Consider the following 17,407-nt stretch of genomic DNA (forward strand, 5'->3'; position numbering starts at 1 on the left):
GTGAATTTTAGCTCAAATATCGGCCAAGGGGTCACGAGACGAAAAAGGTTGGGAACCACTGATGTAAGACATATACGAAGGACCAATTTCTAATGTCCACGTTTACAGTTAAATCTGTTGAATTCCTCACAACGTATACGCAGAGTTAACGCCAGATTACGACTAAAACAAAGGGAGCATAGACATTTGCCAACTTATTCCGTCGTTAGAGTCAGTGTTTTACCGCTTAATAATTGAATTCAGCCGATAAATCTTAGAATTTTTTCCAAAATTCCGTTGTTTTCGAATAAAGGTGTTGCCAGAATACAACCCGATGATCCGTGGGATACGATTGATAATAAAATGTTCATGGAAAAAGCAAGGTGTAGATTCTGCGTTAGCATGGTGGGACCATTCGACTGATCCGGCCCGCCACGCCGGTTGAGTTTGACACCCCTGTCTAACATGACTCGAGTCAAAACTATAACCCTGCAGATACCACAGGTTACCCATTCACAGCTGGGACTGCCGGACACGAAACACAACACGTGTTCTACTACAAAATTGCATTTTCAACTAAAACATCAACGCAAACTCGATAAATATCTTTCTTAATAGTGCAGCAAATCAGTGAAAATAAACGGAACATACAAATACAATACAATCACACTAAAACATCGCGGATACCAACCAAACCCGTGGCGTTAAATTCATAAGGCCTCTCGGACAGCAGCATTTTTCTTTCAACACAATCACGCACCCACTCGTCAGACACAACATGAAACTTTCTCGACATAGAAGCACGTATCTCCAAAACACTCTTCACTGCGGTGCCCGACGGCTCGCCAGCCAAATACACGCAATGCGTGGTCTCGCTGGACACCGCGTCCGCTACAACGGCGCCATAAAAGATCGCGGTCGACTTGATTTCCCGCCATTTTTGTGACACCATCGCGTCTAAAGTCGACTCTACGCAAAGATACAACCGCAAACCCTGAAACACAGAACTGTGCATTTCGTGAAACCCGAAACGCGTATACTTGGACGACATCGAGTTAACGCGCGATTGCCGCGTAGTGAAGTCACAAACAGTTTGATCCTGGGCTACAGGTAAGCGCGCGAAAATCGATTTCAAACACTCTGGATCCGTGTGTGTATCATACCCGTCGCCGTATTGGTCAAATCTAGAAGTCAACTTGGATTTTGTCTCGTGGGTTGCTTGTATGATGTCATCCGGACAAAACGGAAACACTCTCGCCGATTCTAAAGACCTCTGTAACCACGTCAGTTTGATGACATCATTCTTGCCCGACTTGAGCACGCTACGGACTCTGATATTCTTCTCGTTTTCGGCTATAACGCAGTAGGTGTCTACAGACGGGTTGCTTACCACGCCGCCCCCGAAAGACGCTATCTTTTTCTCCAGCTCTAATTTTAATGCTTTCGGAGTTACGTGCAGGACGCATATCTCGTAACCTTCGAAAGACGAGGAGCTCTGCTCGATTTTAGTGAGATCAGCCCCTAAAAAACGACTGCCGACGGCTTTGGGCGGATCGCGGGAGGCAACTTTTCTCTTTTTGGGCGTCGGTTCCCGGGTTAGAGTCGAGTGCCTGGCTGTCAGTTTTCCATCGGCCATTTCGCGCAAACGCTGCAATTGGTCGGTGTCCATTGCGTCTTCGAAGGTTTTATCGGCGCGCGTGCCGATGATGCGGGGGAACCGCAGCGTGCAGCCTGTGGCGTATGCGGACGAGAGGGTGATTTCAGCGGCTCGTACCTGTAGGAAAGATGGTATTATCAGGGAATGCGTTTTTCGAAATTTGGATTGCTCACATAATGATCGGAGTATTTGGTTGTAACTGGGTAACGTAGTGATTCTGCCACCACGGCGATAAGCAACGGAGGGGGTGAGCGTACTTATTTATGTCTGGACCAGTTTACTACTTTTAATAGTCCGCACAGGCAAATTAAGCAAACGTTCTTGAGATTACCCCGGGCTGCATTCTGACATCGATTTCGTCTAACAAAACCTGCCACTTCGTTTTCAATGCTTGTACATTTTATGCTTTTTGATATTTGTAATTCGAATTTTTCATTATATGTACACTGTAGACCCATTCCGGTGTGCGATTGAGATACATGATTTCATGTCGTTTCATGGGGTGTTTTGAACTGATGAAAAATTTTAATAACCAAGGAATAAGTGATCATAAGTGATCACTAGAGCCCGACAGATAGAACAGCTAACCGGTAAATCGGGCCAACAGCTATCTTACACCATAAAAGATTTGTATCATCCAACTCTTGAGGTTATTCATTGAGTTGTCAACGTGTTCGTGTCATGGTGAAGATGCAGAGAAGTTGTCGACAAGATAGCGTAATGGTGAACCGTCCGGCTTCTTGATCGGTAAGTCGTGGGTTCGATTCTCGGCCGGGTCAGACCAAAGACCTGATTAGTAACACTGGTATCCATGGCTTCCCTGCTTGGCGCTCATGCATTACTGGGATAGCATGGAGGGGTGGTGCATGACTTAGAAAGCCGTAAAAGGCTATATCTGCACTTCCTTGTCCAGCGGCATATGCACATCATGCACTCATGGTATGCATATGCACAGATGTATGTGTATCATGAGTCAGTGTATATGTCGCAAAAACATCAAGGACAAAAATAAACTATGTCCTTTCCTTTCCTCAAGCACAGGCACATTGGACGGAAGTACTAGTTTCTTACTCAGCTGCAGATGATATGGGCTCGAAATTCAGACGCACGCAGGCCAGTCTCGAGCACAAGCATGACAGTCATCAAATCAGAACATTCTACGGTTAGGCACAACCATCTGAGTATTTTATTCGAGGTTTCGAGCAATGAAATTATACTACCCCGTAACCCTGGACTAAGAGTCAAGATACAAAGGCCAGCCTCACTCACCTGAACCACAACCGATTTCTCAGGACGGACGACCACCTCTGGCTTGTCCCTGCTCAGCACCAACCACGCGGGCGGCGATTGCTTCTGAAACACACTCAAATGCGGCTTCAGCGTCTCCGTAATCTCCAACAGTTCCTTATTCGAATACCCCGATCCGACCATGCTGAACGAAAGGAACTTCGCGTTCGCGCCTTCCCCCTTGCGCACGGCCAGCATGAATTTATTGAGCAAGCTGCCGTGCCGGCCCGATCCGAACTTTCCCCCCACAATCACCAGGTCCAGATCGTCGACAACGCCGCCGACGTAGTCCGGTTTGATCTTGAACCAGCCGCTACCTTTGCGTTTGTTCGGCGCGTACGTGGAGTTTGGGTGCTTCACGATGATGCCCTCTTCGCTGCGGTCGATAGCTTCGTTCAGATACGCCGATACCTTGTGGGACAACATAGTTAAGCATACGTGGCGACGATATTTTTATTGTTATTTTGATATGTATATTTGATATTTTGACTATTATGGTCATTTACATCAGGGCGACATTCCTTATGATTTCTATCTGCTGACTTGTAGCACAGCCCATTTTCGTTCTAGGGTTTTTAGACACACCACCGACACGGATGAGGAGCCTGTAAACCCTCCAACACTCGGGTAGAAATTTTGGGGTCAAACTCGTAACTCATTGGCGTTTCAGCTGTGGAACGCACCACTAAGGTACCTCGAATTTGCATGGATTGCTGAAACCTGATCGCACTCGGGGGTGTTAGCTAACGTATCTCGATTCAATCCATGGAATTCTATTCCAAAGGCGCGAATTGACTAGAGGTGACCAGTAATGAAGTATTTCTACTTTTTTGAATCACTCAAGTACTAGACATGTACACTACGAAGAAATCCCATGGTATGAATTACGAAACATTATTATCAGAGGTGGCCTGTAACATAGTAATTCTTTTTTCATACTGATCACGCCTCTGGTGTCAACATTATTTCCATGACTATGTTTGAATATCACTGACGCCCGGCTCACCTCCAGATTAGTAGTGGCATTCTTAGCTTCCGCAAACTGCATTCTGCCTTCCGAACTGGTGAAGACCGACTCTAAAACCTTCAAGCGCTTGTGCAGTGGCTCGCTCGCCAGATTTTTCCCGTTCAAGTTCAGGATATCGAAAGCGACAAAGCACGGTTGGAGATCGGAGTCTTCGATGATGTGCTTCACGTCAAACCTTGAGAGGAGGTACGGTAAGTTGTCTCCAAAAGATTGTAATATAACTACCAGTAAATAAGTTTTAAAAACGGACATGATTTTCAGTGGTGGCCAGTTATGAAGCAGGCTATTTCTACCTTAACACAGTACTCAGGACAATTTTGCCTTCTTTCACTACTCACTCAAAGAGATTGTTTTCAGATTACTTCTGCTTCTACTGGAACAGATTCTCAAGCAAAACTACTAACTTCTACACTTTGAAAGGTAGAAAGTAATTTTGTCATAAGTTCGCGCAACTTTCATGAGTCAAATTGTCCCAAGAACACAACGTGAAATAGCTCCTGTATCGCGGCAACAGAGTGATTATATTTTAGGATTGCACAGATTTATAGCGTCATCGATCAGTCCGCGCTAGTCTCGAAGACACATTTTGCTGTTTTAAAGTTGCCATCGATTTTATGTGACCCCTCGACAAAATCTATTCTCGCATAAGTAGTCTTGACATGTCTAAGAAATTATTACTACCAGTTGTAATTGACTAGCAATGCTCACTTCTTTGATCACCTGTGACGATTTTACAAGTGCATCGATGACCATTTCGCTAACCCATGACCTGTACTTTTCAGCACTTCGGTCTTGGGGAGTGCAGCAACCACGGTGACAAGCCAAGGCTGAGGACCAGAGAGCAATCTTTATACGTCTCGACTTACTGTGCACCCTTCTGCATGAAAGTCTTCAATTCCTGATTGTAGCCCATCATTTCCCCGTCCAGGATACATGACTTGACGTTGGATGCAAAGAGGTGATCGATGTGCGGTGTCAACGTGCCCGCGTACATGGTTTCCCCTAGAAACAGGTTCAATATAGAGAAAATTTACATATTTATATTCCAAGCACCATATCCGTGATTTAGATCGGCCGACAGCATGTTTGGTAGTATTTTTGTTCAAGTGAGTTGTAACATAATTCATTAACCGAAGTCTAAAGAACTGTGGATTTTATGAATATTGGTGGTAAACAGATAACAGAGTGACAATTGGCAACTCATTTTGGAGATGAATGAAAACAACTGAGTTCATTCCAGTGACAATGAGGATGATAGGTCATTTAGGTGACTAATATAATTCAAGGGTAAGTGGTCGAGTTTAGCGGTTGGACTTGGTTAGTGTTAGATTGAATTGATTCAAAAAGAACGTGCCAACGTGTAGCTCGAAACTAATTCAGTTGTATCACTCAAATGTATTCATTAATAATTATTCTGAAATAATCCATTTTAATAAAATGTCATAAAATGTGTAGTTATCAAATATTTACAGTAAAAAATCGCTATTTTGGTGCATCAGAGGTGCAATAAGACCTTGGTAGGTTTCATACCTACCTTATTCAACGTCCACTTTCAAATGAATATATATATATTTCTTACACAAGCTAAAATTATACGCTTCTAGCAACTGAAAGTCAATCTACCAACGAGAATATAGTTTTGATACTATTTTCCACCGAGCAAACCTTGAAACCTTGATTGGCCGTGTCGCAGCATATGAGACATAGTACAAAGCTACGAAAGTTACTGGAAATAACACATTTGCGAAGTCATGATCATCCCACAACATTGTCAAGAAGTGCAATGAAATCGGTATAGTCGAAAAAATACCAAAATATCTTTAATGTGATGGACAACAGGCATTATATTCTTTGCGGTGGCATAAAAGTAACATATTGGAACTTTGACATAGTGCATTCTGTTGTGACGTCATAATGAGTTATACTCAAATACTCGACTCGAAGCGTAATACGTGATTCAGAATCGAATCACTCAGGTAGGTCTACTCTATTTTTCCCAGCCTTAGTAGGCTACTACAAATTATTTTGGCATCGTATACCGTTAACTTCGTTAGCATAAGCATAATCTTACCAAATGAGTCCGTATACTCCTTCCCGCTCCTTGAGAAATATTTATACAGCGCCCCGTTCTTATGCAGCTGGCTTCTCTCTCCGTCGTATTTAATTTCGAGCCGGAAGCTCTGTTGCTTCATCAGTTCCTCCACTTCGTTGAGCTTTGCATTGAAAGCAAGCATTGGCCGGAAAGGCATGAACAGACTGATCTCGGCGTCTGCCAGTTCCGCAGACGGGTTATGAAGCTTCATACAGATCTGACAATACATCAGAATCGATTGGACACAGCCATTTTGTAAAAGAAGTTCAATTGTCCATAATTATGGAGTCTAGATTACCAAACTCTGAAATCACCTGAAGACACATAGTTTGCATTCAACAAAATGCATTTTATGATATATTGAATGTTTTCAAATTGCCCTTCATTTCTAAGCTTGTTACGTAGCCTTCGGCAGACTTGTCAATTTAGGGTTTATTGGAGGAATGGGACCGAGTTAGTGGCTACAGTTTCGGTGAACACACCAGCAGTATCAGTCAAATAACTGAATGCAAAGATTCCACACTAGATCAGAAAATAACATCATTCTATCTAATACTAAGCGACACTTCAACACGCAACGCTTGGGCATGCAACACTTGAGCCTTTGGGTGGATAGAAGCAGATAAAACTGCAGACTTCATAAACAATAACGCACCTCCTCTAAATTTGTAGTGACATTAAAGAGCTCTTCCGCATCCTTGTGAAACGTGTTGAGAATAAAGCTTTGTCCAAGGCCGAGCCTCGTGTCCTTGAGCAATATCCGAATCAGCCATTTCTGTTCGTCAGCCGACGTAGCCCGTACCAAGCTCAGGAATGTTTTTTGCACCTTCAAGATTTTATCAGCTGCCTAAGCGCATAAATGACAACATGCGCAGCAAATGGATGCATCTTACTGAGTCCTTCTTTTTTTCGTTATGGTAACGAGCCATCTTGTCGAGATGATCGTTTATCTCCTCAATGCTGAGTGAGCCCTCTGTCGTGCACCGTTTTGATATTACGTGCATGTATGCGATCTCTGCGAAGTCACCTGCAATACAAAACGTGGGGGTTGCTTCTTAAACAACTTGGCTTACAAGACAACTTCTCAGTATTCATTAATGTTTATGTCATAAAAAAAAAAAATACAGTATCTTTATTTCAACATCATGACTGTAATAATATCCTGTTTTCACTCGATAGCCTATAGCACTACCTTCATCTTGGAAGTTTAAAATGCATGCATTTGCTTTAGCGATTACGCCTGTGCCTCCATATACAATATGTAGCGCCTTGTGATGTATGGCATGGCACTACGATTGCAACATTTGGTTAAATTTATATTGGAATCATTATCATTTTATCGGTATTTTCAATGGGTATCATAAGGATGAATGAAGATTTCTAAATTCTTTACTCAAATTTCACATAATATACATCTACAACTAGGATAACAAGGGCAAAACGGACGCAAACCTGTTGAAACCCTATTTGTTTTTGGATTTCTGAATTCAAGAATTTTCAACGCATCTGGATTTGTCTTTGATAAGCCAAGCGCACTGATATAAAGTTTTGCAAGCATCGTTTCCTACCAAACGAGAAACAGTGATAAATACATAGTCATTTACATATCGGAATTCAGCAAACCTTAGCGCCATACGAAGGTCTTGCTCTGTCTACTTGTGGGATTAGGAGTCTCATTACGGGGAAAAATGAGTCTTTTGGTTGCTTGCCGCTTGCAATGATTTCACAGTGTAAATTATTGTGATGTTCCCTCCACTTTGTCATGAAATTCTCCAGTTCGTGTCGACGATACTGATTGTCTAAAAAAGAGTCGTTTAATATTATTGCAGCTTGGACCTCCATTCCCTTCGCGCAAAGCCAACTTGGTAAACATTGTGTTATTCAAGCTGGAAAATTATCAACATTTAGCGCAATTGTCAGTTGGGTTTGACACAAATCATTCCCTAGACAGCAGTTATTACTTTAACAGTGAGCAACTGATTGTCAGAATAAGTGCAACATCAACAATAAGATTTTGCCCTTAAACTATAAAATGCCTTAGAGCCAAAAATTTCCTCAACTTTTTACGCCCTAATGCATTTTTAAGCTCTTAAAAAACAATTTTCAGATATCAAATTAGGGGTATCACATCCAGTGTTGCCAACTCTGGATGGAAGGAAACAGGGTGGTAATGACTCGAGTCATGACTCGACTCGAGTCATGATCTTCTGATGATTGGACTTGACTCGAGTCATTTTTTCAAAACACGGAAATGACTCGACTCGAGTCATTGCAACATTTCATTGTAATTTCGAAGAATAGTAAAGTAACCACCCTATTGGGATTTCGTCTATTGGTACTGGTACTTGAAAATGCCACCAGAAACTGTTAAAAGTGAGGAAAATCAGCATATTATATATGCCAATTATTCGATATCACCAAACAAAGTTATAAAAAGTGGGTTCAACAGAACTTTAACTGGAAACTGAGCAGTCAACATAATGACTTGGACTAGGACTTGAGTCATAATCCAATGACTCGGACTGGACCCTCTGTTCGATGACTTGGACTCGACTCGGTGGTGAATTGAAAATGACTCGACTTGACTCGAGTCAAAACTATAAAAGTGAGATTGACTTGTGACTCGGAGCCCTGTGACTTGGTTACAACCCTGGAAGAAAATCGCTAAAACTGGAGTTAAAAATCGCTCGATGTTGCTAAATCTTGAAAAAAAGCACTAAATGTGCATCGATATCTAAAGGTGTTAAATTGAGCCAGAATATCAATACATTCTTGTCAGCTATATTTTACAACTCTGAGATCAAAGTCACTGATCTTATTTCCAGTTCATAATACGTAAAAGTCATCTCTAAGAGGGACAAAACGTGCAGTGCATTTCAATAAAGCAGATCGCTCTGCGCAATGATCGTTCTGCGTGACCAGGTTTGCAGGCCGCTCACTATACAAGCGTGACACGAATTGCCACTGTGCGAGAATTTCAGGTGAAAATCCTCCAAGATAAACAAGCGCCCAGTCCGATGCGTACGTGAATACGTAATGCGATGTACCTTGGACAGGTGTTCGACTTTTTTGAAATGTGTTGGAGTACTTGAACACCACATTCGACTTGACGTGACACAACATGACTTGAACCGGATTTGCCAGTCACTATAAGTAGCGACATGCACTAGTTGGAAAATAATCCGAGGGCCAACCCACTAAATACCTATCACTATACTTGGAGCGGCTTGCCATCCAATTATTTTACTATTTCGATATCCATATAGCCAATGTATCAATTATTAGGTATGACATTTGCGCACAAAAGTCTATTGAAAGATTTTATTTTTTCAGTAATCCAACACCGCGTACAGAAGCTTGTTTTTTTGAGGGGGGGTAGGGGCACGGGGTATTCAAATCCTCTTCCGCCGGCGGATTCGTTAACTCGTGTAAGAGTCAAATGACTGCGACGAAATCATTTCTATTTATTCATTCATCTGACGTTAATAACCATAACTCTTTGTTCGAGTGTGGTGGGGGACGGCGATTTAAAACCTGCTCTCCCGTTTGATCTCGATAAAATTTTGTATGAGCAACGATACATAAATATCACTGGTACGAGTAGTGTTATAATGTTGTTACGTATCCTGTAGGTGTGAAAAGTCTGTTAGAAAATAGTTATCTGTCTTGGATTTGGCTGCCCCATAGAAGATCGCGATTTCGATTTCTTGGGGAGGGTGTTGATCCTGTTCATCTGGTGTTGGCGTTGAGAATTCACATGTAGAACCTTGTATAAAGCATTGCATTTGGCGAGCATGTTCGTGCTTACAGCTTGATAGTAAAGTGTTGGAGCTCAGGATCTTAACCAGTTTACCTAACATGACACTATAGATTCCTATGACCGGAAAAGTTATGGCCAACTTCACTCTCATGACCAGAAATGCCAATAGACGTTCATAGCCAACATGCACACAGCCTGGCTGGACATTGATCGCTGACGAGCAAGAGATGTGGTAAACGCACATGATGTTTGCTCCGAAAAACTGATATATACTGGGCATTTGTGAAAAAAATCGCTACATATTTTTCAAAAGTCGCTAGATTTATCGCTAGGCGCTAGATCGATATTTTTTGGCAGTAGACTGAATGCAAAATCGCTAAATTGGCAACACTGATCGTATCACCTACTATGGTCTAAATTGTGACTGTGCAGAGCGTACAGTCTGTACACGTACAGTGTAGGCCCAATAACCTACCGTATATACAGAAGAGCCAAATAAGAATTAACTACTTACTTTTTGCCCGCTTTATTCTCTCGAATAATTTACACAGTTGGCCGAAGGGTACTTTCGATGCAACGGTCTGATCCACCTCCGCAGTCTTCGTTTCGTTCGGGCCCTCCATTGTTCGAAATCATTAGTTGTTCTACTTGTTGATAACTTACACTTACAGTAATACTTCAATTTTTCTGCAGACTAATTAACCAGAGATTAGGTTAAAACCCATCAGAAATCAGAACAGGCAACAACATAATTAATTCGCTGCTTCGAGTCATAAAACCTCAAATGCTGTTGAAGCACTGACCTATATCTAATTATCTATATCTTCACTATCTTGGATTAAAAAGTTGCTCAACCATATTATAGATAATTCTGGTTTTCTAATTTCACTAAATTCGATCGAAACGCCAGTAATCCAATTCTAATCTAATTTGGAAAAACTGAAAATTTTCTAGTTGTCCAAGTCTGCCTAAAAGGCGGAAACAACGGATACAGCGGAGAGAGCCCAAAATGCCGATTCCTAAAAGACGGACATCAATCCATCAATCAGGTTTATTATTATTTTCATCGTTTCAAAAACATCACAAGACTGCGATACAATGAAAAGATAGGAAGGTGTCGAAACAACTTGGAGTAGCCTTTAAGATCAGACACCCACCTTAGCCTCTAGGCCAGTGGTTCTCAACCTTTTTGTCTTCGCGGACCCCCGCGACCCCCACGAAGTTTAAGTTCAAATTTATCTCAAGTATCGTGCAATCATAGCAATTTACAGCGTACGCTACGCGCTACGCTGTAAACTGCTATGGTGCAATCGTAATCTGTCTTGTGCAAATGATAACTCTAGCCTCAGTGATAAACATCAACAAAATGACTTTTTTGAAAATAAGATTATACTATTCATTTAGAAATTGGGTTGACTTTTATTACTTTAAAGCAAATTCTGCAACTGTATTTCTTTAAAAAAGTGGTGGTGTCTTGAAAATCAGCGCCTTCGATTTGACATGAACGAGTGCCGAATATCCATTTCCACAAATATAGTTGGTGGCGCATGTAATAATATCGCAGGGCGTGTCCGACGACACATTTGGGTATGAACGCAACAAATATGGCACCAAAATTGACAAACAATTTTTTTTAATGAACATGTAACGTCAACCTGATCACTTTTATCTAGCAGCTTATCTTGAAGTTATAATGCAAAAATGTTTATGTATCACAGGGGAAAATGGATTTTTGTAAACATTTCGAAGTCACCGTGATTGACCTTACTCATCCAACTTTTCTTTCCCACAATCCCCAACAAAAAATCTCTTAACAGCAAAATGTTTGTATCAGTATAGCCTATTGGCAATTTAGCAATTAAAATGAGTCTGCACATTAGGACATTTCATCTCAGACGGCCATTCTGTTGATGTGAGCACTGGAGTTTTACTGGTAATGAAGCGAAACTGCCTCGCGATTTTGCGAATTAAAAAAATACAAATTAGGTTTTCAAATATTTTGAGGCTTCGCGGACCCCCTGAAAATGCTTCGCGGACCCCCGGTTGAGAACCGCTGCTCTAGGCGAAGTAAATAAGAGGCATGCACTGCACAGTAATGCACACTGAATGAAAAGTAATGCAGAGAATATAAGGCGCAAGCGACAAAATGAGGTGGTATGTGGCGGAGGGCGAGGTCGATGTTAGGTCGTGGTCCGGTAATTCTGAAGACTGGCTAGTATTCATTTAGAAGAAATTGCTTGTATTTCGACTTGAATGCGGACATGCTCGACGACTGTCGGATAGCCGGCGAGATGCTGTTCCACAATTGGGATCCAGCATACTTGATAAAGCAATGCGTTTTCTTGTATTCAGTCCTGACCATATGGTAGTTGTTCTTCGTTGACGCGCGTGTGCTGTACTTGTGCGCTTTTGTCTCCGAGGTGAAGTAGTCGTTGAAATTTGAGGGACATTGACCGCAATGGAACTGATACATACACTTGACGATTTCTAGTTTCCTCATATCTTCTAAGTTTAGAACACCAAATCTTTTGAGAAGCGATTTATCAGTTGCACATCCAGGCTCCCGTGGGGCTTTGGCAATGATACGGATGATCCGATGTTGAAGTTTATGCAGTGGGTCAATTGTATTCTTGCAGGCAGCACCCCAACAAAACAGTGGCGAGATAGCGCAGTGGTGTAATCCGCGGCTGCAACACCAATGGGTGCGGGCTCGAGTCCGACCGAGGTCGACTTCCGAATTCCGATATCTAAGTGTTGGAGGTTTACCTAGGCTCCTCCTCGCCACCTCATCCGCGTCAGCGGTGTCTTACAAAAAGCCTAGAGGTGGGCCGTGCTATAAGTCGGCAGTTACGGAAAATAACAAGAATATCGGCCTGGTGTAAATGACCACAGTAGTCGACAAACACCATGAATACCCCAAAACAAACAAACAAACACCCCAACAAAGAATTCCGAACATAGCGGAAGAAGCGGAGAGCGGGACTTTCGGTCATTGACCTTCATAGACACGCGCATACGCTGTAATATCGTCGGCTTATATTTTTCCTCTTAACAAGTCACGCACAATGTACAAAGCGATAAGACATAATGCGATGTCATAAACAGATAGGAGGATGTCGAACGACACGCATCAGTAGCGATCCTTTACTCTAACATCCACCTCGGCCTAGAGTGCCCGATGTCACAGTTCTTTTCGATGTTGATCTTTTTGAAGTCGCGGCCCTTTCTGCTAGTTCTTTCCATTCCTTGTGAGTGCTTTCTTTCGTCGGGTCTTTTTCAGGGCTTTTTTGTCGCCGTAAGAACGGCAACGGCGAGGGAAGAAGATCCCAGATAAACCTCCGACGAGAATTGAGCTCGATCCGTCAGGTTGGTGGGCGCTTATCGTTACCACTACGCTATCTCCCCCGCTGTATGGCAATAAGCAACCCTAAAACGTGGAAACGGCGGAAAATATAAACTTCAAAGCTAAAGAAGAATTAAAAGGCGAACATAATAAGCTGAGACTAGGGCTGGGCAAAATCGAGTACCTGGGTGATTCGATTCTGAATCACGTAAAATGCTTCGAGTCGAGTCGAGTATTCGAGTATCACTCATTATGACGTCACAACCTAGTGTACTATGTCAAAGTTCAAATATGTACCTTTTATGCCACCACGAATAACATAATGCCTCTTATCCGTCACATTCAAGATACTTTGGTATTCGACCATCCCGATTTCATTGCACTTCTTGACAATGTTGTGGGATGATCATGACTTCGGAAATGCGTTATTTCCAGTAACGTTCCTAGCTTTGTACTACGTCTCGTATGCTGCGATACAGCCAATCAAGATTTTAAGGCTTTCTCATTGGAAAATAGTATCAAAACTATAACTCTCGTAAGTAAATTAACTTTCAGTTGCGAGGAGCGTATAATTTTAGTACTCGAAAAAATCGTCTTTTACTACTCGACTCGAATCATTAAAATTAATACTCGATTCAGATGCGAGTACTCGAATCATTGTGCCCAGCCCTAGCTGAGACCATTATCTATATTAAGCGGATGGCGGAGATTAGCGGAAAAGTCAACCCTCGATGATATGACCATAATAGTGTCTGATATGGTGTGGACACAATATATATATATATATAGCTCAGTGGTGTGGACACAAGCAAATCTCACGGCTCAGTGTAAATGGTCTACGTCACACTTTCAATTTTGCTAGAGGCAATTTGACGGTAATTTTTGACCGGCTTGTCGAGCATTAAATTTGGTAAAACGGGTATCAAATAAAAGCTATCGCGGTACTGATTGCGAAAATAGTTGCAAGCGTCCATGAATATATGCTGAAACGAGCCGATCCGAACCAAACCGAACCGAAGATAAAGAGGTCAATTAAGTTTTCGAGGCAGTGACCGCAGTGGAACTGATACGCAATCTTGGCAATTTTTTGTTTAGGACACTGCATCGTTTGAGCAGCGACACACATCCTGGCCCCTTTAGGGCCCTGGCTAGGATCCTGGTGTTGTAGTTTTTGCAGTGGCTTTAGTGCACTAATACTGGCAACCCCCCAACAGATGATGCCATATTGTAATACTTTGGATTCAAACATTCTGATCGCTTCCGGTCCGGAGCAGTCAAATGATGCCAAAATATTATATTCAAATCCACACCTTACTTCTAGGGATGGTGTGAACCTCTGAAAGGTTCAGGTTCGTGTGAACGCGAACCTTTTTGAAAGGTTCTGTGTGAACACGAACGTGAACCTCGTGACGTCACTAGACGTCATATTGCTAATTCCAACCCTATCTTCCAATGAAGTGATAGCCTATATTAATGTACACGATACCCCGCGACGACTCGAGCCACATAATGCCACAATGCCGAAGTACATGTTGGCGTTTTAGACATCGGTAAATGTATCAACTGAGGCAATTAACGTTTATAATACTCCCATAAAATCATTATCTTTCGTCGCTTTGCCAACAATTTCGACGAGGACTTACCAGGGAATATAAACTTACGCCTTACCGGTCTAGGCCAGACCGGACAATGTATTCGGCGTCCGAGTATTGCTACATTGATATTGAGCAGAGTGTTGAACGGGTTTCTGTACTTACTACCGATAGTACCCCATTAACAAGTTATACAGCAGTAGCCAACACCTCAATCGCACGGATTTGGTTTTAATGATGCAGTAAAGATATGGAGTCAAGATTGAACCCGTACGCCTGCTAGATTTTTTGCATCAAAAAACGATATCAATCTTATTGATTGGTTGAATAAGCATCATTCGCTGGCTATACGTATTTCTCTTGTGATGTTGTGTGATTGCGGGTCAAACTCATAGCAGAGAGTCAATAATATTCACAAACGGGAAGCTGGATATTTCGTGCAAACTTTTGTAACAAAGCAAGTAAAACTTTTGAGATTGTCAAGGTGCATGCTCGTTTAGTGTTGATTTTTAATGCTGCCAGCGCCATGCATATAGTGGCCCGCAGTTAAAATGCAATAAATTTGAACCAAAGATGTTATAATGAAGTGAAAATTGTAATATATGAAAAAGGTTCACAGTGCAGAACCTACCAAGGTTCTGTTGTGAACACGAACCTCTAAATTTCCGAGGTTCACACACCGAACGCGAACGTGAACCTTACGTTCATACCATCCCTACTTACTTCATCACTGGAATGTTTCATTATCAACCCTATATGTTAGGAGGAGAAAATATTTTAAAATTCAGAAATTCAAAATGACGTCATCCCGTTGGGGGTCAGAGTTGGGATATTCCAATCAGCATTGGCTGTGATTTGATAATTCCTATTTCTAGTCGTCTGAGATCATGCAGTCGTTCTCAACCGCCGGTTCGTGTTTACCTGCCGGACCGCCAAATATATTGCAATTTTATACATAGCCTATCAACTGCAAAATGCAAAAAGTTCGACACTTGATATTAATAAATAATCCTTTCTAACCCTTATTGGGTGATTATATAGCAAAACTTTCAGGGGGTTCACCTATATTGACATAATGTTATGGAAAATCAGTGTGCGTTTACTGACTATACTGACTACAATACTCTACATCAGGGGTGTCAAACATACGGCCCGCGAAGCAATTCTGAGTGGATTGAAAATGCGAGTATATTATCCAGCACATTTCTAACAAATCTCAAGATTTTCAGTAAGAAATGCGTCCAATATATCCCCTCAAGACAGCGTATGTCGAGTGTGTTCGTAGGCCACATTATAACCACCCGACGGCGGTGTTGTGGTTTCTATAATTACCATTAGGAGCAAGTGGCTGGCATTGACTGACACACAATTCCAAGCAGGCGAAAAGGTGCATATTGAGCTCACAGTGTTACGAAAACTTGACCAAAAACTAGTTATTCACAGAAGTGGAAACGCCAATCCGAAACCCTAACATGCAGGTTACATGTAGAATATATTAGTTATTCAGAAAAATATACGTGGTTGCACTCCTGCATCACTTCTGACTTAAAAGGTCTCCGGCCTTGAGATAAACCCGAATCGCAATATAATAATACGAAGCAAATTGCAACGTCCGCGTTTACAGTGAACTCTTTTATATTCGACCTCACAACGCATAGGGTTGACGTCAGTATAAGACTAAAACAAAGGAAAAGTAGAAACATGCCAACTTATATTATCGTTACAGAGCCATAATGTTTTATCGGTTCATAAAAGTATTCCACTGCCCAATCGTATTATCGTTATCGTTCGCTAATAAAGGCGAAGATAGAACAGAATTCCTATTTTCCGTAATGTGATGTAATATGCTATGGTTACCATACGTACTCCTTCTCCAGGTTTTTGAAACTGTCCTCCGAGGACGCCTAAATGCCCTACTTTTTGAGATTCTGTCCTCTTTTTTTTAGAATTTTTGTTGAAATAGTGTAAATTCGACTCAGATACAGTAAATCAGCGTTGAAGTAACGCCCCAGAGGCTAATTCGGGAGCTGAGCCGGAAAGTCGACCTTTTTTTTAGTCAACCACCTGATAATGTGAGAGGAAAACTGTCTTTTGGGGGGATGAGCGAGAAAGTTGACCTTTTTTTAAGTCAACCGACCACGAAGTGGGAAAAGTTTACCATTTTTTCAAGATTTTCCTTCGATTCCAAGTTTGAAAATTCTGAAATTCTGTCCTCCTTTCCCGATTCCTAAATATGGTAGGCCTAACTCTATAATATGCTACTTTGTACCTAGTTTTGACTGGTGCGGCCCGCGAGCGATTTTAAGTCCGGCCCGCGATGTCAGTTGTAATAGTGTTTGTAATAGTGACGGGGTGAGACACATTGTAGAACTGTTCAATATATATCTATTTTGCGTCCGTCCATAAGATGGGACCTGTAACGGTGCGAAATGACCGCGACTCTTGGGTTGGGCGGACGACGGGTTGGGATTCAGAAATCATGGATAATCCGAGAATAATCCACGAAAAACCCAAATAACTCCGCTTCTACTAGTTGGAATTGAGTCAAATTTGTTTTGCATCGTCTTTGAAGACAACCTAACAATTTCATGGGGTTGACAGAAAAATTTGATTTTTTTTTAATTTGCCCTAATAATTTTAAATTTAATTGGATCTGCGGAGGCTTATACT

At 41.9% G+C, this 17,407-nt stretch overlaps 2 protein-coding genes across 3 annotated transcripts in view; one reads left to right on the top strand and one right to left on the bottom strand.

Annotated features, from left to right (window-relative positions):
• Positions 1–530: 530 nt before the first annotated feature.
• LOC145458288 (DNA ligase 4-like) lies at positions 531–10,525 on the bottom strand. 2 transcript variants are annotated; one of them, XM_080336622.1, is made up of 10 exons: positions 10,317–10,525; positions 7,666–7,841; positions 7,495–7,606; positions 6,936–7,069; positions 6,698–6,868; positions 6,022–6,259; positions 4,817–4,952; positions 3,930–4,125; positions 2,906–3,334; positions 531–1,753 (listed from the first exon to the last, which is right to left on the bottom strand). In XM_080336622.1, the coding sequence occupies exons 1-10, from the start codon at positions 10,423–10,425 to the stop codon at positions 644–646; spliced, it is 2,811 nt and encodes a 936-aa protein (XP_080192748.1). In that variant the 5' UTR covers positions 10,426–10,525; the 3' UTR covers positions 531–643. The 2 variants fall into 2 exon arrangements, with proteins under 2 accessions (XP_080192748.1, XP_080192749.1); XM_080336623.1 differs by lacking the exons at positions 7,495–7,606; positions 10,317–10,525 and having other exon boundaries at positions 7,666–7,803.
• The window catches only part of LOC145458300 (adenine phosphoribosyltransferase-like), a 171,167-nt gene continuing 155,579 nt past the window's right edge, over positions 1,820–17,407 (top strand). The window contains exon 1 of the mRNA XM_080336637.1: positions 1,820–1,839. The gene's annotated coding sequence lies outside the window, so the exon portion shown is untranslated. The remainder of the gene's footprint in view (positions 1,840–17,407) is intronic.

The sequence above is a fragment of the Botryllus schlosseri genome, chromosome 16 (genome assembly GCF_051294905.1).
Source record: "Botryllus schlosseri isolate E-star chromosome 16, Bs_hap1, whole genome shotgun sequence".
Classification (NCBI taxonomy): domain Eukaryota; kingdom Metazoa; phylum Chordata; class Ascidiacea; order Stolidobranchia; family Styelidae; genus Botryllus; species Botryllus schlosseri.

Excerpts from the sequence above, each read along its gene's own strand:
- LOC145458288 (XM_080336622.1), bottom strand. The coding sequence starts at position 10,425 with ATGGAGGGCCCGAACGAAACGAAGACTGCGGAGGTGGATCAGACCGTT. Across the intron at positions 7,070-7,494 it reads AACAAATAGGGTTTCAACAG|GTGACTTCGCAGAGATCGCA; the intron begins GTTTGCGTCCGT and ends TTTGTATTGCAG. Across the intron at positions 3,335-3,929 it reads ATGCCACTACTAATCTGGAG|GTATCGGCGTATCTGAACGA; the intron begins GTGAGCCGGGCG and ends TTGTCCCACAAG.